The 22,734-nt window shown below is 41.7% G+C and overlaps 1 protein-coding gene across 6 annotated transcripts in view; it reads right to left on the bottom strand.

Annotated features, from left to right (window-relative positions):
* GATB (glutamyl-tRNA amidotransferase subunit B) overlaps positions 1 to 22,734 on the bottom strand; it is a 68,328-nt gene that overhangs the window by 28,448 nt on the left and 17,146 nt on the right. For 5 of the 6 annotated variants that reach the window (XR_009459814.1, XR_002088369.2, XM_059721982.1 and 2 more), the window contains exons 3-8: positions 10,086 to 10,199; positions 7,274 to 7,472; positions 5,556 to 5,678; positions 3,117 to 3,230; positions 2,321 to 2,405; positions 1,129 to 1,173 (exon numbers count right to left, since the gene is read on the bottom strand). Coding sequence is in view for 4 of the 6 variants with exons in the window: in XM_059721982.1 (XP_059577965.1) it covers positions 1,129 to 1,173; positions 2,321 to 2,405; positions 3,117 to 3,230; positions 5,556 to 5,678; positions 7,274 to 7,472; positions 10,086 to 10,199 (680 nt within the window). In the remaining 2 variants the exon portion in view is untranslated. Of the gene's footprint in view, positions 1 to 1,128; positions 1,174 to 2,320; positions 2,406 to 3,116; positions 3,231 to 5,555; positions 5,679 to 7,273; positions 7,473 to 10,085; positions 10,200 to 10,300; positions 10,374 to 22,734 lie in introns of all 6 variants that reach the window. The other variant, XM_019481501.2, reaches the window with a different exon arrangement.

Genomic DNA, 22,734 nt, shown 5'->3' with positions numbered 1-22,734 from the left:
CATCAAAGAACAAAGGCTCTCTTTAAAAAGGAGGCTAATTCAAGCCAGAAGAGTACTGCAATTGAAGCAACAAACCTCACTTCTGCATGAACAAATGATGGATTCATTGATGACAAAATATAAAAACGTTTGGATTTCTCCCTTGTACACAGTTGGGACACTCTCAGAGAGCAGACTGCAATTAAAAGAAGACACTGCAGTATATAGGATAGGTTTAAGTTCAGCCTTTGTTGGACAGAAATAAGTTCACAATATAGTTGAAAAATACATCTTAAAACCTAACATCACAAGCTATTTGTATTTGAAATAGCTTAGATACTCTTCCTGCCTGCATCTGCCTGAATATTTTCTTTTATCTTTTACCCAAATGAGCCATTTTAAAAAGGAGCCAGGCCTGACACTAATCTGTTAGGGAATTAATTCACGGAATGGGCATAATCTTTTCTTTTAATGCCCAGGCATTTAGAAATACAGGTTAAGCAGGCTATCATATTAGCCCTTGGTTAGCCTAGCACTAGCTGTCAAAAACTGAAAAATCCATCCTGCCCTAAGCACAGAGTGCTTTTCTACAAATGTGAGTCTGAATACAGGTATTTTTAATATTAGGGGAGGGATTTTTAAAAGTGCTAACTCTGTTTCCATTAAAGTCCATAGTAAAATATCCATAGCCTTAATGGGACAGAGAAAATGCTGAGTGCTTCTGAAAATCCCTTATAAATATCTACCTAAAGTAGCTAACCTTTTCAGATAATGCCTGTTATCACGAGTTCTAGGCACTGAAATGAAGGCCCCCACTCTGCAAACGTGTAGTTTTCTACAACACATGTTGGAAGTGGAAGTGATTTTTGACTCTGAGCATCCAAATCATCATACCAGAGGGCCACAGCACAATGAGTTTGTAGCATATGCACTGAACCCACACGTTATCCAACAAAACTTTCTGGTAAATCTCCCATTGGCTTCAGCAAGGCAGATACCCAAATCTGAACAGCTGTGAATGGGGCCTGATTTTTAGAAGTAGCAAATGTCCTCGACTCTGAAATCAATGGTATTTGAAAGCATTCAAGAAATGAGCTAAGCTCTCAGTTCTTGAATAAAAGTTAAATTAAAAAAATGAATATGTATTACCGATAATCCTGTTTTCCTTCTTTGTCTCTCATTGGTATCGTGCACCTAAAACAAGACAACGTAGGTAACATATAACACATGATAGAAGTTACCTTTTGTTTAGAAACACTTGTGCCATTACATAGTGAGTTTTATGGCAAAAACTTCACACCATGCAGACTGAGAAAGTTTCGTTAAGTCAGTTTAATGCAGTCTTACTAGGAGGTTCGATTTAATTCTACCTTCATGCTGAACAAAGTAAAATTTTTCACTACAATATTTCATTATTGCAAAAATTTACCTGTGTGCTGTCTGACAGCCTGATTATATAGCAATAAAAAGTAACAAGTCCAGCTGGACTCCAATGAAAGTTTTGTCCAAGTAACAAGTGCAGGATGCATATGAATGTAAAAATGTCAATAGTTAGCCGCATCCAAAAGAGCACTATACATTCACATGGGAAGATGAAGTCTAGTGTTTAGGAGACCTAGCTCCTTTCGCCTGTTCTGAAAAACAGTTGTGTGTGACCCATACCCCTCTATGTCTCCAGTTCTTAGCCTACTTAATCTATTTTGATTGAAAACTCTTTAGAACAGACATTGTGCCTGGTTCAACTGGCCTCACTGGAGGGCTGCAGGAAGTATTCCAATACAAATAATTCCCGTGGTGGACTATTACCATGAACGGTAACCTTAAAAAGAATGAAGTTGACCGAAGCGAGAGAAGATGCCATCTCCAGTGATCATCCCACCAGGGAGCATGAGATCTGCAAGAGAAGGCTGAGAGGTGATCTTGTGGCCACCTACAAATTCATTAGGGGGCCACAACAAAGGATTGGAGATGCTCTGTTCACCAGGGCACCTCTTGGAGTAACAAGGAACAATGATCACAAAATGACAGAGCAGATATAGGCTTGATATCAGGAAAAACTTCTTCATGATAAGGGTGGCCAAAATTTGGAATGGACTTGGAAGGGAGGTGGTGCTTCCCTGTACCTTGGGGGTCTTTAAGAGAAGGCTGGATAGGCATTCTGGACTGGGGTCATCTGAAGAGACTGCGGTATATAGGATAGGTTTAATCTGACCCCAGCACTCTTTCCTGCCCAGGGCAGGGGGTTGGACTTGATAATCTGTTGAGATCCCTTCCGACCCTAGCATTTATGAATCCTTAAAGAACTGTTACTTGACAACATCTTTCTAAAGCAGGAACTCACCCAAGTTTATAATCAAAGGCTCTTGTTTCATTCAGAATTGTTCCTCCATTTTCAAGCTCTTCAATTTGTCTCTGTATTTCGTAGTCTGACCAAAATAAATTAATAAATAAAAATCAGTTGAGTTACACTGTATCCTTACCTTTTATAAAAATAAACTATTAGATTTATCACTGTCAAACCATAATGGAAAAGATTATTAATTTAATCTAATGAAATCCCAATGGAAGTCACTGGGCACAGAATCATTGGTCAAATCACTTTCTCAGTTTTGTGCATATTATACCGTAGTTTGTGGGGGAGTTCTGTTATTGAGTGTCTTTCATTTTTTACACCTGCCAACATTAGGCACTGACTGCAACCTGACTTTACATGCAAAGTGGTCTGTCCATTCCCGTATCAGAGATCTGGGGTAGGGCTGAGCCGAGGGTTCTCATCCATTCCCCACCTTTTTCTGAAGGCAAATTTTAGCTTTCCTGCCCACGTGCATACCGTAGCTACAGTCCCTCTGTATTTCACACACATCATGCATCATGCCCCAGGGAAAGCAATCAACTTCATCTCAGGACAGGGAGCTTGTATACTGCTAGAATGTATCAGAGCAAAGAATGCTAAGCATTGAATCATCCACTCTGCTCTCCTACAAGACAGAAGGGCACCTCTAAAATAAAACTGCAAGCCAGAAAGTCTGATTTACCTAGAGTGGCTGTACTGAAAGCTTACACTTATTGATGCTTTACTTGTTTTATTACCTAGATAAAAATACCACCGATATTTCAATAATGGAGATAATATTTACCTACTGCTCTTGCCAGGAATCGTAAACTATTGATATTCTTCACTTCAGTCCTCACTCCATAAGACTCTCCTGGATGATGCACAGATACATTGGCATCTACTCTTAGTTGACCCTCTGAAGAAGGAAACATCATCAATAGAGTACTCTTCCCCATGAACTGGAGCAAAGAGATCAGCCTGTGGTAAATAAGCTGCACACAGCAGGCAGGGTGTTTAGCCTGGACTTTTATCAAGAAATCTGAGTCAGGAGAAATCAGCTCTCTTAAGAGTTTCTTGTTCAAACCTCTCTCTTCAGGCACAGTGAAGTTACTGAGAATATTACTTTTTGAAATGGAACTGCTCAAGAACTCTGTCAAAGAGAACTACATAGAGCAAATGCACTGAATGTTTTCAATGCCATATTCTAGGAGACAGCTTTGGGGATTTGTCCCTTAAAAATGATAGAACTAAGTCAAATCACTTTAAAAGACAAACAATTTAAAAAAAAAGCAAATTGCAGAATTCCAGGTCTGTTTTCCTTCTTTTAAAACTATGCACACATTCCAGAATTACAAGATCTACACTGCCTTAGCATGGAACAAGAGAGTGAAGCTGGGTAGTTACCAAAGTGCCGTTGGGATTTTATAGTTCAAGGACAAATGTCAGAAACTTGTTTTTTTCCTTCCTCAAGGAACTGTAATCTTTTCCTCAAATAAGATTCTGAATGCTTCCTCCTGGCTGCCAAAAACATAAAATTATGGAGAGGGCAAACCTGCAGTAAGTTCAAGGGTAGACAAGAAGCCCCAGGAGGTCGTTTCTGGCCCCATAATTCTGTGTTTACGAGGCTCCTCCAAGACATTTAAACAGAGACGTGGTCGTGATAGTCAAATTGGGGAGAATGGCAAGAAAAACATAGGCATACATCTTTTACCTGGTAAGCTCATGTAAGTCTCCCCACACCTCATAGACTGACTTCTTTATCTGTACTTTAATTAATATACTATAAAACAAAGCAAATATTTGCTGTTTACCCAACAGCCCTACTGAAAAAAAAAGTAAACAGCCCAGTGTAAAATCTGCGGAGAGGTCTAAAGTTTTAAAGCCCATTCAGGGCAGCAGATGTAAATTTGCTGAAGTGGACTTTGCCCACTCAGTAAAAGTTGAATGGATGTCAGCTCATTAATCTTCTCAGTCTTTCTGGCTACTTGCCAAACAGGCAAATGGAGGTGGAAGATGAGAGAGAAACTCCATCCTTCTTTTAAAGAGACTTTTCACAGTGGATCATACTTTGGGATGCGAAGAAGAATATATGCCCCAAAAGAAACAGATGCAAACAGTATTCTTCTGTCTTCACTTCACTGCTATTGAAGATTCTACTCTCACATTTGGGTTAGAAGACAATAAGGTTAACCAGGCATGAGTGAAAGTAAAATAAGGCCCTGTGTGGGTTTGTTTTTGGTTTTTTTTTTTAAGGCGTTTCTCCTGTTTGATCCTTGGGCTCTCAAGCAGCTTTTTGCTATCGAAGTGACAGATGATAAAAATCAGTGTTTGTCATGACTGCACACACAAACAGAAGGAAGATAAAAATGTGAAGGAACAAACCCTCATTTAAACACAAGTAACTTTGGTAAGGGAAAAACACAGTAAAAACACCATCCTAAACACCACAGAAAAAAATGAATTTAATATTTAACATGTTGGGAAAAGAAAAATACTGCAAGTATGAAAGCCCCCCTTTAAAAAGACAAAGCCAAAAGTCGTGTGAGAAACAGTGCAATTTCACTAGAGGTATCAAAGCCAAGTAACCCCAATCAGGATAAACACTTCAGTGTGCTAGGTGCTGTGCTAAAACACAAGATACATGCCCCAAAGAGCTTGATAGCTAATTCCCCACTATATTAAATTAGGCCCGAATCATTCATCACCCAACAGTGTCACATTCATTTTCACCCTGGGTAGGTGCAATGGCCAGCCCTCCCACCTTATCCCACAGGCTGAGTTAGATGCCAGATCAGTGCAAGTAGCACCAGTTCACTGTTTGTAATGAACAAAATACTTAGCTGATACCATCATTTGTGCTACCTCTGGGTTTGGCTCAAATACTTCACTTTGCAACAAACAGTTGCTACAAGTTTGTGAACCATGGTTCCATTCAAGCAAGATGAGCAGCAAGGGAAAACACACAACAACTGATATTCCACCCTGCACAGGCTGATCTTGCAAAATTGATGTGAGGTAGTATAAAAATTCAACATAAAATCCTGGGCCCATAAGGACCCCTGAAGCATGGTAGAACTTAAGAAAACAGCATCAAGAAAAGGCTAAAAGTTAAGCAGCTAGAGAGCAAAATATCCAAAAGACATACCCAAAAGACATGAAAATCCCTCTGCAAACACAAAGAAGTACGACCGCGGGGGGAGGGGGGGGAGAGAATGAAAAGTGCCCTGCACCCCTTTTGTACCTGCCATGATTGCCTGGCTGCTCCCAAGTGTTTGAAGAATAAGCTGAAGCTCTCTGACTGCTGCAGCTGCCTCTTCCCCACAGCACATATCAGGCTCCATGACAACTTCCATGAGGCCAACTCCTAGCAGAAAAACAGAAGCGAGATTTCCAACAATAGCTTTTGATCTTGGCATATTACAGTGCAGCTAGCTAAACACATGAAAGCGCTTGGGCTTTGTCTGAGAAACTGGAAACCATGTATTATTAAATACCTGTCAAAATGGGTCTACTTGAAGAACAGTTACACATGCTTTTCTTTAATTTTTGAGAACGAAAATTTTTGAGCGCGAGAGCGCACGCGAGACCGAATGCGAGAGCAAACAAGCACGCATGAGCCAAAGAAAGAAAGTGCGCGTGCAAAAGAAAGCATGGGAGAGCGAGTGAGAGAGTGAGCAACTGAAAGGACAAAGGAACAGATGGAAAAATATATTCCCTCTTTCCTGTCAGAAAGCAACCATGCAAAGTCTTTGAGATTTATTTTACTCTAATTGTATCATTTTGCATTAAGCTGGGGCACACAGAATCAAGTAAGTGAATGCCCTTGCAGTTTCTAGAGTTTTTCAGGATAAAGGCATCTGAACACTTTCATATTTGGGTGCATGAAGACTGGTACAGGGTCCAGAGTCCAGGTCCTAAGTGTCCTGAGTTTTCAAGACGCCAAACACTCACAACACTCAACTTCAGTGGGAGCTGGGGCAGCACAGCATTTCAGGGAGTCAGGCCATGTCTTTAAGTACCTGGCTTTGCATTCAGGATTGTGTCTATAAATGATGTGAATACGCAAGTTTTAGGGCTCTATAGAGAGAATTATTTTTGAAAAGCTAAAAGTTAAAATGCAGGAGGCAAGGATTTTTGTAGGCGATCTCTTTTATTGGACCAACTGCAAGGTTGGGATAGACAAAGATAAGCTTTTGAATGCAGTGTGAAGATGACTCAGAGAAGAATGCATTACATTCAAAAGCTTATCTAAGTCTACCTCAAGCATGTAGTTCAGGGGTGGGCAAAATGTGGCCCGCGGGCCAGATGCGGCCCACCAGGCTATTCTATCCGGCCTGCGGGGCTCCTAAAAAATTTACAAAATTAATATTAATCTGCCCTGGGCTGCCTGTTATGCGGCCCTCGATGTCTTGCCTAAACTCAGTAAGCGGCCCTCCGCCCAAAATAATTGCCTGTCCCGATGTAGTTGGTCCAATAAAGAAAGATACTGCCCACAAAAGTCCTTGCCTCTCACCTATTTCCTGGACCATTATGGCTACAGCACTGCTCCAACACTACCCAAAAATTAAAATGTATTTCTAACTCAAGCACTGCCCTATCACCTGAACTCTCTGTGCAGCGCATGATCTTGCTTCCTGCAATGGTGTTTATCTTTTGGTTTGATTGCTTTTTTAGAACAATCCTTATAGTGCAAGAGCTCAAAGCACCTCTTCTGGCCTCTTGAACACCTTCTGATGAAGGGTTATCTTCAAGTTGGCTGGTTTTGAGAAATCAGAGCCACTGGCCTCCTGACCTGCTACTGCCACAATGGTATCAGAAAACAGCACAAGAATAAACAACCATTAGCTACCTGAGAAATTCAAGCATGTTTTCCCTTTCAAAATTTAACACAAACTTTTGAATTTGTTTATTCGAGGGGAGAAAATACAGAGGAAAGAAGGAACACGATTCAAAACCTACCAGCCCTGTTCAAGTCAATGAAAGTCTGGCTCCTTGCATCGTTGTGAAGGCTCTTCCCACTGTCTTGTTCCAACTGAATCTGCTTGATCCTCACATTCTTTGTTACCATCTGACTTTGTTTTGCCCCTACACAGAGGGTGTATGACAGATTCCCATTCACAGCAATAGGAAGTCTTTGTTGAGTAATTTGGTAGCCAGCCTGCATGCAGAAATAGCTTTTAGACTCAAAGAATATTCATTGTACATGAACAAAAATTTTAAACTTTGTCCAACGATGGTCTGATCCCTTACTCTCCTGACACTCTTGACTGCCCCACACCTGGCCAGGATTCACACCCTCTATTCTGGTCAAAACCCTATTGATTTGTGGGGGGAGGAAGGGGTAGGCAAGAAAACTGGAACAGCTTGATTTCTGCTAACATCACTATTTGATCCATCAGGGTCAAAGAGGCAGTGGGTTTATGATGAAGGTTAGTGGGTCCCTCCCCGCCACCAGCAAAGCATGTCACTACTTAGTGTCAGTCAGAATTTTAAGTTTCTTCATTTTCACCAAAAATCAGCAAGGTTCTGTTCAGACGGGAGAAGCAAGGCATGGAATGAAGGGGACTGGACCTACCTGGGTGAACAGGTCAGTCTGTAAGCAATGGAGTGCATTACTCTAATGATAACCATTGTAATAAGTAACTAGATGGGACAGACTCAGTAAAATCCTTCCACATAGCTTTCTTACCACCCCCCCAGCTTCTCATTAAAATTATTTTTAAAAGCCTCAAATGGTGAGTGACAATAAATAACAAGAATCCCATTTCCTGTCCAAAGCCCCATTTTCAAGAGTAACAATAATCCCATTGTCAAACGACCCTAAGAACAGGATTTATTTAATCTATTCCATTCAGCTCGTTAGCCTAAACTCTGCATCTTATTACAGGGTTTCTGGCTAGCCTGTTTCATTATGAAATGGAAGCCAGGCATTTTATAGTCAATGCTCAACACCATAGATGCCAGCCACAAGAAATCCAGAGTTGTATGTGTTTAATGCTAATAAAATGTGTCACCATCTCCTTGACCCAAATTTCCCTGTTTATCTGACCAGAGGATGCTGTAATAAAAGCCATTAGGAAGCACTAGCAGCATCTGCAGATGCATCTTCCCTTCACACACACTTTCTAAATAGATGGATTACTTTCTGCCTGGCCTCATTCTTGTATTTGTTTTTATTTTTCTAAATGAGATGGCTTGGTAGAGATGTTGCCACTAGAAAATCTCTAGCCTTTTTAATATAGGGGCTGAGCCACTTAACATAAATGTGACATGCAAATCGACTTTGTTGGTGCTCCTTTAGGATAAAAAAGAAAGGTCTGAAAGCTGGGGTTTTGTTGCTGTTTTTATTCTCTCCTGCTTATTGTTTACAAACTCAGGGCTTGTCAATATTTTCTGAAACTAAAAACTACTGATAACTCTAGAACTGGTAAAAAAAAGAATTATATCCTATTTCTCAAAAAATTCATTTGGCCCCTACTGCCACAGTAACTTGGTGGCTCCCAAAAATTAAAAAAAAATATCCTGAAAAGAAACCTTCAAGTAATGTTGGTAAATATTATGCCTATTTCAGAGCCAGGAAACAAAGGACCAGACAGAGAGTGAGTGGCTTGCTCAAGGTCACACAAGAAATATCAAGCAGAAATGAATACTGAACTCAAATTTCCAGTATATCAGCCACAATATCGTATATCTTTTAGGGATGTTAAAACTGACAAAACGAGAGGTTTATAGTGGTTTGGTTAAAAATGTGTTCTACATTAACAAAAAACAACAAAAAACAACAACCCAGAAGTGCCTGAATAAGCAGCTACTATTGTGATACCCCCTATCCATTGACCCAAGACCTGAGGAAATCCCACTCTGATACTCTGGATCTCCTAGGACTCCTCCAGCAAAAACAGGAATGTCTGACTATTCTAAGATAACATAAAAGTAGAACAAAACCTTTTCAATACAACATTACAGTCTTCTTCATCCCAAAATAACAGCAGCAAATGCACTGTTTCTCCCTTTGCAGGTCACTATTAAGTCTAACAAAATCCAGCATAAATATGTGGAGAAATAAAACAACTTTTTCAGGTTAGAGCTGTGACTTAATTAACAGAGAAATAAGAAACGTAAATTCTTATGTTCTGCTAAAACAATAAAACCAGACTCTTAACTAATTTCAACCTTCTTACTGCATTTTGTCAAGCGCAGTGAAGTGAAGCTTATTTCCAAACATTAAAAGCAATCCACAAAAACACAAACTTAAAATGCAAAGGTTCATTTACTAGCTATTCAAGATTGTGGCAAAGATTACTAGGTTTGCAAAGAGAATAAGATAATTTTTAGATTCTTAAATTTAATAGCAAAAGAAAAGATGCTTTGATGTTTATCCTATTGTAATACGTGTTTGCTATACATTCATTTTAAATGAACGGCTATTATCAGACTGTTTGCACTTACCGTAACAGACAATTAGCACTAAACACTAAGAAGGGAGAAAGTATGGGGCCTAGCAGCACCATCTCCCAATTCAATTACAAGAAGCCACTGGAATCGTGATGCTAAGCAAGGAGTCAGCAATCAAGGCAATCATATTCAATCAGTGAGTACCAAGGTACAGCTGCCTTTTGATCAGGGCACAGTGCAGCATCCTGTTGGGTTGGACCAAACACTGACTGAAAACATAAAAACCATCTCTTCACTCATCCCCTACCTGCTGTCTCTGCTCCAGGCCTGTCCTTTTTCTACAGCTGTGGAGAGACCAACCATAATACATACTTACAGGCAGATCTGCATAGAAATAATGTTTCCTGTCAAACAAGGACTTCTTGTTTATGCTGCAGCTGAGTGCCAGGCCTGTCATCACGGCTGCTTCTACACATCTCCTGTTGAGAACCTGAAAAAACATGACACATGATTTTGCTCAGATACTTGCTATGAAACAATTGCTTCTCCCACATGTTACCTTATACAAAGTATATATTCAATTTTGCTTGCCTTCAGCAGGCATTATCTCTCTTCTCTTGTGCAGGAACTCATATCCATCACCAGACTGGCAGTAGCTACAAATCTGCAATGTTTGAGATGAAAAATAAAGCCATTCAACTGCTTTTGTTAAAAGTGTAACATTAAGATTGCTGGGTTTTCAAATATCCTTAGTACACCCTCCATTTCTACATTGCTAAAAAATTAAAAGCCAGTCAGAGTAATTGAAAATAGAGGTGCTGGTCAACAGACTTGACACCTAATGCTGGGTGCTCAAGAGATGATCCAAGTTACAGACCAGGGTCCCTTTGAAGAACACATGTGACTCCACTGACTTGAATAGGATTTATAGAATCTACAGATTCTTTAGAAGTATCATCTCTCTAGTCCATCTCTTCACCCCAAGACACGATTAACTGTACTTAACTTAAACCATTCCTGTATAAATTGCTATTAAACACCTCCAACAAGCGTCATTTTCATCCTTTCCCTGGATGAGGTACCCTAGCGCTTAGCTATCCTTATAATTACAAAGGTTTTTCCCAGGTACACAACATAAAACTCCTTTGTTGCAATTTAAGCCTGTACTTCTTGTTCTAGCCACAGTAAAAATAGAGAACAGCTTATAACCTTCATCTTTACTACAACATTTTATGCATTTGAAAACTATTTTATCCATCATGGTCTTTTCTTTTCTAAACTAAACAATGCCAGCTCTTTCTCACCGATTCTGATTTCTACACTTCTGAACATTTTAGTTGCACTTGTCTAGGTTCTCCCCAGTTCACATTTTTCTTGAAACAGTATGACCAGATTTAAATGCTCTGATAAATATGAATGAACTGAAACACAAATGTACACACTTCGCTGAACTGGGACCTGAACGATCCCGTGCATGTGTCTGTGTGTAACCACCTGTGGACTTTATAAACCATTTTGGAAAATTTCAAATCAGGACTCAGTCCCACAAAATGGTGCGTGATTGATCATCAAACCCTCACAAGAGTCTGACATAAATTAAGGTAAATATGAGTAAATTGGGATTTTTGTTGGAGATACTCAAAACACACCCTACCAAACCTAAAAATATGCTGGTAAGACTGCTCCCAGGTTGACCTAGACAGCCAATCTTAAGCATGCTGATGTGCCATTGATTGACTTCACTGACATATTCCAAGGTTTGGAGCATGCAAAAGCAGCAACCTTGAGCAAGTCTGCATGGGGTCATGCTACCATGATGTTGTATGTATATCCTGTGCCTCACTGGAGATGGTCCATATACTGCTGCAGCATTCTGCCTCAAATAAGCCCCCATGGTCCTGAAGAGTACAGAGAAAATTTGGTTCCTACTTCAAAATACCAGAAATCAGAGTTTTTCAAAGCTGTTTTAAAATAATTCTAATTTTAAAAATCTGTTCCGGTTAATTTAACACTTTTGTTTAACTAATTTAAAAGCTGGTTTGAGGTGATTAAATTCTCAGGGCTTTGAAATAGGAACAGAACTGTCTCAGTCCAATCAATTCTGCTTTCTGAAGCTGTCAAAGAGATGGTGTCTACTATGGCTGACAAAGGGACACTGTCAAGATGAAATCAGGTACTGAATTCCCCTTATTCAGATTACAAAGAACGTCAGGTTTTTGGGGGGGTTTTTTACCTGTGAAGGAGCTTTTAAAATATTTTTTTTTCTTCCCTTTTTTCTATTTACCAAAATATCAGCTTATCTTATTTTATTTTTCTTCTGTTTGTTTCTTGTCAATTTCACTTTCTGGTTATTTATCCATTGCAGTCTCAGTACAACAAGTAAGGAAGATGTTTTTAAAGCACCGTCAATATAATTTGAGGGGTTTTTTTATTTTGTTATTTTGTTAAAACTTCAAGGAAAACATTTCTAAGGGTCCCAGGTTTCCCAAAAGATTTTTTTACAAAAACTAAACACCAGCTTAACTCTGAACAAACACTGTCCTTCAAAAAAAATTGCAAGAATAAGAGTAAGTCATAAAATACTATATTTTATTTACTTATGTATTTTTAAATGCATTTACAAAGACCTGATAGATTGGCCTTTGGGTGGTTCCATTAGCAATTAAGAAATATAATTACATTATGAGAGGAAACAAAACCTTGAGAAACCAGAAAAAGAACCCCTCCTCTGTCAAGACAAGAACAAAATGAATTAAACATGTAAGGCATTTAACCAACTCCTATTAGACCTTTAGCATAGCTGCACACGATTAGTTAGAACATACTGTTGGGTCTTCTTTTATTCAGTAAAGATTTGAGAAAACAAATAAAAGCCGAGTAAAAAAGGGATAAGATAACGATTAAGAATAATTTCCAGTTTGAAATGTTGACCATAGCAAAATGAACCTAATTAGCCCCAACTGCAGACCAGAATGAAATATGCTGGATAATGTTGAAGTACTAATCTATTTTAGCATTGTAGCTATTAGTTTCTTATATAGCAGATGTTTCTATTTTCAGCAATTAGTGTTTTATCTTCCAGACAGGAGAGAGACATTTATTATTGCAATGGGAAGTTAGTCTCTTACCACAGTGTTAGTCTGAAATGTTAAAACAAGGACTCAAAAAATTTCAAGTTTCACAGGTAGCTTCTCTCTCCTCCAGAGCCTCACCTTTATCTGACAGGATGGTGTCATAAAGAGATCTTACAAGCAGGGCTGTACAGGTAAATATTTCAATAGGAGATCTCCAAAGAATACCAAGATATTGGAAAGAGTGGGATGGGGGGTTCATAATGGCACTCCTCCCTATAAGCATGTACTATGTGCTTAGAATTGAGTTAGGATACATCATGCCATGAAAGGCGCATCTTTTCTTTCATGCAAAAGGTATTAACCTATGCCCCAATTCCTTTTTAATTCATGTAACTTTCTTTTAGCATCTAACCTTGCCATCTAATTTGATATGAGAAGCAGTGGTCTTTACTTCCACTCCTTCCTAACACTTAGCTAACACAGTGTTGCTTATTTCACAGAGGAATGATATATTATCTATTTAAAATGAGTAAAGAAGGGCCTAAAGATTGTCAGTCAAGCATGTTACCGGCCTTGGGAGAAAGTTGCTAAAGGTGTAGTAAGAACTCTCTAAATATCATTACCAGGCATTTATGTCACAGTGAATGCTGCATTTGGGTTGGGCCCTATTTTGCTGGGAACTGTATGAAAAGCAGCTCAAACTCATTTGTACATTTTACTCTGTTTCTTATTCATTAACCTGTGCGATGATTGGAAAAATGAAAATCTAATCTATTTGGACAGCTCCAATGCTAAGGCCGTACCCATTTGCTCTCTTTTCCCAGACTCAGCAAAGAACATGCTGACACACTGCTTCCTCAAAAATGAAAGTTGATCTACTCAATTTTGCTCCTTTTCTGAAATAACCAGTTAGGTACTGTCAGACCCAAGCTTTATGAGCTCAGCCTTGCACAGGGGTAGCTAAGATGGCAAGCCACTACATTTTCTTGGAATTTACATAGCTTTTCCAAACAATCTGTGGCAATAAATATTAATACCGTGTAAAACTTTCCTTTCTAATGACCTAGAATAAGTTTCCCAAGCTTGTTTATGTAGTAAGCTGTTATTAACTTGACAACATTGACTAGCACTGCAAATTTAAATTATTGGCTTCACCTGACAAGCTGCCAGTCTGAAATGCTAGCAAAATGTTGGCTTTGAAAGAAAGATATGGAACTGCAGAAAAACCTTTGGACAGAGCCCAGAGACTACTAAAAAATCCTAAACAATTCATGTTTCTAACATGGAGGCATCTATTACATGTATCAATTTCCAGGAAATTCCTAGAGATTTATCCTTTGTAGGACGAGGAAGTTGTTGAAACTGGAAAGCTAACAACAGGACTAACAAGGGCTTCTCAACAGCAATTTAATTTTTTTTTTTTTGTAGTAATATTACCTGGATAGATGTACCAGAGCAACTGAGGGCAAATAAAACAAGTGAACAACCCTGTTCAAGTTTGTCTAACTGTAGAGAAACGGGTTTACTCTTTCCACAGTCTGCAGGAGCAGAAATATGCTGTCCACAACTCTATCACTTCATGCACAAGCTCAGTTTAGTGAGGAACCTAGTTGTAGTTTCACCTGAGGCACTGCTTTTAGCAGCATAAACACCTGCTAACACCCATGCCAGCAAACATTATTAAACTTAGTCATCTAGAAGCATGCATCACTACATGGACTAAACTTAGTTTGTTTTCAGTTGTAAAAGTGATTTGTCTCATGTTGAGACAGCAGAACCCTCCACTGATAGCTATTTAATATTCAATAGTGTGTGTTAGGGGGTGGAAAATGTGAATCACCTCCATTCTACCTCTGTAGTTGGCTGCCTCCATCCTATGCAGTGGCATCCAGCAGGACTGCAAGATCACACCAGTGCTGTTTTCCATCTCTCTTGCAGCGATCAGGATGCTCATCTATGACTGTTTGCCATATGGCATAGAGCACAGGATGGATGGGAACCTTTTCAATCTCTCCCGCCTCCGTGCCAAAACCAAAGTTACTTCGGCCTTGATTGTAGAACTTCAGTATGCCAATGACTGTACTGTCACACATAATGAGGATGGCCTGCAGATGACCCTTAACTCTTTCTCTCAAGCATACCAGTGCCTGGGATTGACCCTTAACATCGGAAAAACAAAGGTGCTTCACCAGCCTGCTCCAGAGGCCAATCAACTCCCTTGGCAAAGACCCCCAATGATGGACGGGAGCTGGAGAATGCTGAACACTTTGCATACCTCAGCAGCCATCTCTCAAAGAAAGCCAACATCAAAGAGGAGATCCAGTATAGGAGCTGATGTGCCAGATTTGTTTTCAGAAGACTGAATCATTGCATGTTCAATGATCATGATATCAGGACTCAAACAAAGTTCCTACTATATAAGGCTGTGGTAATCCCAACTCTACAGCTGCAAAGCTTGGGTGACCTACAGGGACCACCTGAAAAGCCTGGAACACCATCACCAGCACTACCTCTGAAAGTTCCTTGGCATAAAGTGGGAGGACTGTCACACAAATGCCAGTGTCCTCACTGATGCTACCACCACCAGTATGGAAGCACTGATTATTCAACATCAGCTTCAGTAGAATGGGCACTACATGCACATGCCTGATGAACATTACCAAAACAACTGCTAGACTCCCAAAGACAAAGGGCCAGAGCAAATGCTTTAAGGACATCCTCAAGAGGAACATTAAGAAGTATGGCACTGACACCACAAATTGGGAAAAACTAGCTCAGGACATGGTGATGCCTTGTGAGAGAAGGTACATCTTTGAGGAAAGCCATCTCATCCTGGAGGCAGAAAAACAGAAAAAGAAGGAAACGAATCAAGACCAAGAAATCCATGGTCCCATCCTCCCTTTAACCACCACCTGTGGCGTTTGCCAGAGTCTTACAGCTCTAGGATTGGTCTTCTTCGCAATCAGTGGACTCATCTACAACCCTTTACTTGGCCTGTGGGAATGATCATCCTTGACCATGAGGGAATCACCACTGCCAGCAGCCTCTGGAGAAAACATCTATTTTTCTCTTACACTTTTCTCTCTCCATTTCAAACACCATTAATTAATTTTGTTCCAGTAGCATCTAGGAAGCCAATCATGGAGTGGGACCCCTTCCCCACACTGTGCTTGGTACTGTACAATCCAAGCCTATGGCCAAAAGGTTGACAACTTCTAGGCTTTGACAACTTTCAGGTTTGCCAGACAGTAAACATCTAAATCAAGTGGATCTTGAGAAAAACTTCCCCTTTATTTATAATCATGAAAAGCACCTCTCTTCAGTTCTAAACTCACATAAAAAGCCTTGTGCCTACAGCATGTGCTTACACTCATTCATTTTACCTTCCTTTAGATCAAAGTTAGAAGCAGGATTATAAGGATCCAGTAAAATCTGACCAGCAACTCCCTGAAGACCAACAAATGTTTCATGGACCACAGTCTGGAGGCATATCTAAACATATATTTTCAATTTAAGGCTATTTTATGTCACCCTGGTTTCTATTTGCTTCCACTAATAAATTCTGTCTTATCATTCAAGCTGTGCTGAAAATACTATCCTGCTCTGTTATAGGCTTCTTTGAAGTGTATTCATAATTTATACTTCAAAATAATTACTCTCAAATCTACTTAGTTTTAATGTAATTGTGAGCATTAGCTCTGCCTGTCAGATGAGTATTTACAGACAGACCTCTTTTTTAGCATCTTCCCACCCACCTCCAGGGTAAAAACTCCTTTGTATTTGTGATACGTTAGAATGAAGAACATGAGAGAAGGTGGGTGAACCAAGAAAAATTAATTTTTGGTTAGATGCTGAAAGATACAAAACTTTGAAAAAATGAGATTTTTTTCTCCTTTTTGAAACAGCTGTCTATATTTTGCAAAGCTGTATTTAAAATGCATCAGCCTAGAAGCTTCAGATTTGTTTTGTTCAATAGTTTTAAAACAAGATCTATCACAAAAGACTACATACAGCAAACCCATGTACAAAACTTTGAAGCCATTAACAGTGTGTCTGTTAATTTGTAGATACTGTCAACTTCCAGCGTACATTATGTAGTTTGCCAAAGATCAAGAAAGGTACAGTATCTGATCTGATTAATAGCACTGTTTTTCACTGAATTATAGATGGTTTTGTTAATCTATAATTATATAAATACAAAGGCTCCTCCAGAAGAATATTTAACTGTGTCGGTAAATTAAGAAAATAGTGAATTTAAAATATACTGCTTTATAAAAAGCTAAAGACTGTAGGTAGATACCAATTCAAACACCACAAGCTGAATTATAGCAGCCATGTGAACAGTTTCCAACCCCAAGGACTTCTGCCTGGGCCCACCCTGCAACCAGGAACAAGGAAAAAGCCTGAAAACTGTAATGGATTTTACCTTTCCAAACAGACTACCATCTTCATAAAAGTCTCATCTGAACATGGATTGGTCTATAAACTACAGATTAGGTTTACTGAGCAAGAGGACCATACAGTTCCAAGCAGCTGTCAGACACCACTGCTTCTCCTGCCTTCTACTGATTGATTTCTATAGTAAGGTTTTGGGGCTACTTGTTTTGGCCTCTGGGACCAGCCCAGGGGATACATTTTATAGAACTGTGCTGTTCTCCTAATCAATTCAACTGGCTTGTCTCAGCTTTTGCAGCCACTTTGCAGTCAGCACCCCAGATAGATGTTACTTGCCACACCTACCTGGCTCTTGCCACTGGCAGCAATAGGACAACAGCCTTTTTTCTCCAGCTTGAACATTATTAGCAGAAGTATATCTATCTTCTTCTGTCACACCATTGCTGACATATGCAAGCACGTTAAAACATTAAGGAATTTATCCTCACAGCACAGCACAGCACAGCACAGCACAGCACAGCACAGCACAGCACAGCACAGCACAGCAGTGGTGGAAGTATCATTTAGCATTCCCATATTAGGCAGGGAGATGGAGTACTCAAGTACAGGCAGTCCTCAGACTTACAACACAATTGGTTCCTGAAAATCATGTCTTAAGTTGAAATGCCGTAACTCAGAACCAATTGTCCCATACGAACAATGTTATAAATGGGAGATTGGTTCCTTTACCTGGTAGACACAGCTGCAAACAGCTGGTGTGGTGTGGGGAGGGAAGGGGTATGGGCGGGGCAGGTCAATGATCCCACAGCAAGGGAGGGATTGGAGTTGGGGCAAGTGCTTCCCAGGGAGGGGGTAGGGCAGCTCATGCTGCTGCGTGCCGCTGGTCCAGGAGCTGTTCATGTGGCAGCTTGTCTGGTGGCTCACACTGCTGCTCCTGCTGCCAGTCTGGGAGGGCATGGGGTGGGAGCATGCGCCCAAGGATCTGTGTGGGGTGGGTGGGGAAGATCCTGGGGCACGCACAGAAGGCGCTGGAAGGCAGAAGGTCCTGGGAGTGGGGCCTATGCTCGCCCAGCCAGTGTGGGGCTGGCGCAAGACTGAGCCGCTGCACTGCCTCCAGACAAGTGGTGTGCAGTGGCGGGAACCGGTCTGGCCTCCCCAAGCCTCCTGGATAAGCAGCGGCTTCGCCCCAGCTGGATGAGTGGCGACAGGGCACGGGCCACCCGAAAACTTGCTGCAGCCCGCCCCAGGCTCCCGCTCCGCCCTGATCATCCCCCCCTCCCCATGCCCTGCTGCTGCTCGCCCAGCCAGGGCAAAGCCGCTGCTCTTCTGGGAGACATGGGGAGGCTGGGCCAGCTCCCGCCACTTCACGCCGCTTGTCTGGAGGCAGTGCAACGGCTTAGTCTCATGCCAGCCCCATGCTGGCTGGGCAAGCGGGGAGAGGGGCGTAGCCCCTGCTCCCAGTGCCTTCCGCCCAGGGCAACTCCGGCCCTGCCCACCCCAAGCAGATCCTGGGACACACGCCCCTGCCCCATGCCCTCCCCAGTGGGAGTAGCGGTGAGAGCTGCCAGACAAGCCACCACACAAGCAGCTCCTGGACTGGCAGTGTGCAGTGGCATGAGCTGCCCCACCTCCTCCCTGGGTAGTGCTTGCCCCAGCCCCAATCCCTCCCTCACTATGGGGGCACTGATCTGCCCCCCCATGCCCCTTCCCTCCCTCCTCCCCCCAACCACAACAGACTTACCAGCTGGATGCAGCTGTGTCGACCATTGTAAAGGCAAAACTGGCAAGAGAACCCTGAAACAGGGTGTCAATTTACAAATGCCGTAAATGCCGTTTGTCACAACTTGAAAAGTCGCAAGTTGAGGAGTGCCTATACAAAGTTTCAAACAGGACATGAAAGTACTGGGAATTTAATCTAGTCCAATACAGTAACTAAAACCAGCCAGCCTGGTCTAAAATTAACATCTTAAAAAGCCTTAACCTTAGAAAAAACAAAGGGAGGTTTGTTTAATAGTACTGTGCCAACTGTACAGCCCCAAAAACCGGCAGAAGCAGCAAGGGGGGTGGGGGGGAGGGAGAGGAACAGGAATTCTCACTTTTATATAGAAAATCATAGAGGTCAGGGTCACAAGCCAGCAGGCCAAAGAGAGGGAACAGGTAAAAAGGAAATAGACATTAACAGTGTGGTAACATACTCTCACTATCTTAATTCCCGCCTCTATACACACACCTCCAGAGGTGTCCCCAAACCAACCTTTAGTCTGGAAAGTGCTCAAACAGCAGCTCCGCTTGCTCCTAAGCCCGAGTCCAGCTCCTTCAGTCATCAGCCCTGACCAACTGAGCCAGCGAGATCTCCAGTCCCACCACACACTCCCAGTGTCTGGAGACCATGTGTAGCCCTCTTACCGCTTTCACTCCTTTTCTTTCAGGCGCTTCCTGCTTCTTCCCTTTTTCTTTGTCCCCCCGCAAGCTCCTTGGGGTTTCTTGGGGATTGTAGTCCACATTACAGTCGGCACAGCTTGGCAGACTGCCTCATGCTGTTACACACATCACATTCACATTACATTATCCCCTTTTAATTGGATGTGCCCCCAAATCAAACTAAAGTTATGCTGTGTAGTCCCTAAGCTACCTGGGAGGTCTTTGCTCTTGCTATGGTCTATCTGGAGGGTCAGGAATGTGGACCCTCACTGGCTCTGGTACATTTTGGATACCCTTTAGTATATCCAGCCCTGATCTTACCCCTCAGCCCCCGTACTTGTTCATCATCACCATCTTCATTCCCATCAGGCCATGGATCCCACCCTACATTTCTTGATCCAGAAGCACCCTCTTGCAGCATCCTATTGGACCTATTTGGGCTATACTGGTAGGGGTTCTGTTGTAAAGCCCCTGCCAACATCTTGGCTAATGATGGGCAGGCGTCCCTAGCTCCCTTATCAGGTCTGGGGTCTCTTGTCCTGCCAGCACACATAGGGTTTCATCCACTTATAGTGTACTACTGATTTCTGTCCACCAGGCCTGCTTGCCAGCTCATATAATACCTCAGATAATTTCCTGATGACTGTATATGGGCCAATGAACTTCCTACATAGCTTTTGACACCAATCCTGCCTCTTAGCTTGGTTCCATACCCACACCAACTCTCTCGGTTCATGCACCTGTCTAGTGACCCTGAGGTCATGCATGGCTGCAGCCTGATGTCTCTTAACAGCTTGGCTAACTGAATTTAGGTATCCTGCCACTTTTGTAGCATGTTCAGATGGATTGTTTAATTCTTCTGATATGTTTATTCAGAAGACAATAGCAACAGATAGGAGATTTTCCTATCCAAACACCACCATATGGTGTATATCCTATAGATAACTGTACACTGCTCCAGCAGGCCATCATGACATAAGGGAGAACAGCATGTCAACCAGAGTACAGTTGAACCATTCCACTAGTTAATCGAATTGAAGGTGATATGGTGTTGTGGTGTTTTGTTGATTTCCAAAAAGGTAACATACAGGATGAAGTAGCTGAGATTCAAAATTCCTCCCCTGATCGGTGTGGAGAAATTGAGATACACTGTGGTAGTACACAAATCTCTAAACAAACACCTTTGCCAGAGTCTCAGCCTCATGATCAGGGACAGGATATGCTTCTCCCCACTTGGAAAAAGTCAGCCAATACTAAACATGCACTGTTTCCACATGGTGTAATGGGCAGGGGACCCAGGATATCCCTGAGATTACTCTTCATTCTTTTACATACACCACACAACTCGCCCAACCTGCACCAGTCCTTAACAGATTTTCTCTAGTGTAACCAGAAATACTGTTATCAGACCTTAGAAGAGACTTTCTCCATATCCAAATGTCACCCAGTATTACTGGAATCATGCAGAGCTTGTAGAATTGTTGGTATTTCCTTATGTAGTACTACTATTTGAAAAAAACTTGGGTATTTACAGAGACTCTGAAGTTTTTGCACCAGTACTCCTTGCCTTACGCCTAGCTCAGGCCACACTACCTGGTACCTCTGCAAGTTCAGATAATGTTGTCCTTCTTCAGGGAACTCCTCACTATCGATTTCCGTCCATCTTATCAGTTTTTCAATGTCAGCATCTTCCTGTTGTCTTGCACACCAATCTGCAAACCTTCTGGATTCTCTGGTATTCGGGGTTGGTTCACTCCTGGCTATCTCTACTACTGACTGATAGTGGCTCTATCCCCACTGCTTCAGCTTTAGGTTCAGCTTCCACTGTGAGAGGCCTATAGGACAAGGCATCAGCATTCTTGTTGCAACTTCCAGGGTGATGCAGTATCTGGTAGTCAAACTCAGCTAGTTGTTCCAACCATCTAGCCAATTGTCCTTTGGGTTGTAGAAAATTGTGTAGCCAGTGGAGAGAACTGTGGCTTGTTCTGGATGTGAAACATCTCCCCAGGAGGAAATGTCAAACACCTTTGGTAAAGATCACCACAGCAAGCAATTCCTTTCTTCCAGTTGCATATTGGTGCTCAGCTTCCTTTAAAGGTCAGCTTGCAAAGGCTAGTACCTTTTCCTGGTCTCCTTCAACTTGTGACAAACAGCAACATCACTTGCATCAGTGTCCAACACGAAGGGGAACGGAGGGTTGAGATACGCTAAGATAGGGGATGACATCAATTGCCACGTTAGCTCTAGAAAGTCATCTTGATATTCCCTGGTCCACATGAACTTCATCTTATCAGACAGCTTATGTAAGCAGCTTGCAAAGGTAGCAAAATCTGCCACAAATCTTATATAATAGAAGGCTAGATTTAAAAAAGCTGTGCAGTGTTGTTACATTTCGAGGTACTAGCCAGGCTTTAACAGCCTCCACCTTCTCTGGATCTGGGCCTACCCCCTCCATGGAAATCACGTCCCAAAAAGTTCACATTTCTGTAGAAAAGCTGACAATTGTCAGGTTTAATTTTTAAGTGGACTTCCTTCAGCCTCTTAAACACTGCTTTCAGTTTCTGCAAGTGTTCCTGAAAGGTTTGGCCCATCACAACAATGATCATCCAGGTATACCAGGCTAGATGTCCCTTGCAAATTCGCTAACATGATCATCCATCAGTCTCTGAAACGTACTAGGAGCATTACATAACCCAGAAGGCAATACATTAAACTTAAAAAAAGTCCCTTTTTAGTGCAGATTGCAGTCTTCGCTCTGTCCTCTGGGTGCACTTCCATCTGCCACTACCCACTAGTCAGCTCAGGGGTGGAGAACTACTGCTCTATGATAATCCACAAAGACCCTCATACCTCCCCCTTTCTTCTGCTCCAACACCACAGGGGGAGCCCATGGGCTGACAGAGGACCTGATGATGCCTCTGTCTTCCAACTCTTGCAGCTGCCGATTAAACTCCTGATGGAAATAGATGGATACTGTTTGAGGCCCATTTGACAGTATGGCTTTGCTAGGCCTGTATACCCTATGTTGTGGTCTCCAAGGTTAAGTATATCTTTATACTCCAAAAGGACTTCCAGCACTGCCTGCACCTTCTTGGGCTCCAAGCCATGACAACTTAACTTGAACTAGCATTCCAA

The sequence above is a fragment of the Alligator mississippiensis genome, chromosome 2 (assembly GCF_030867095.1).
Source record: "Alligator mississippiensis isolate rAllMis1 chromosome 2, rAllMis1, whole genome shotgun sequence".
In the NCBI taxonomy this organism is placed as follows: domain Eukaryota; kingdom Metazoa; phylum Chordata; order Crocodylia; family Alligatoridae; genus Alligator; species Alligator mississippiensis.
The sequence above is the reverse complement of the archived record's forward strand: the minus strand, read 5'-3'. Positions and strand labels throughout refer to the sequence as shown.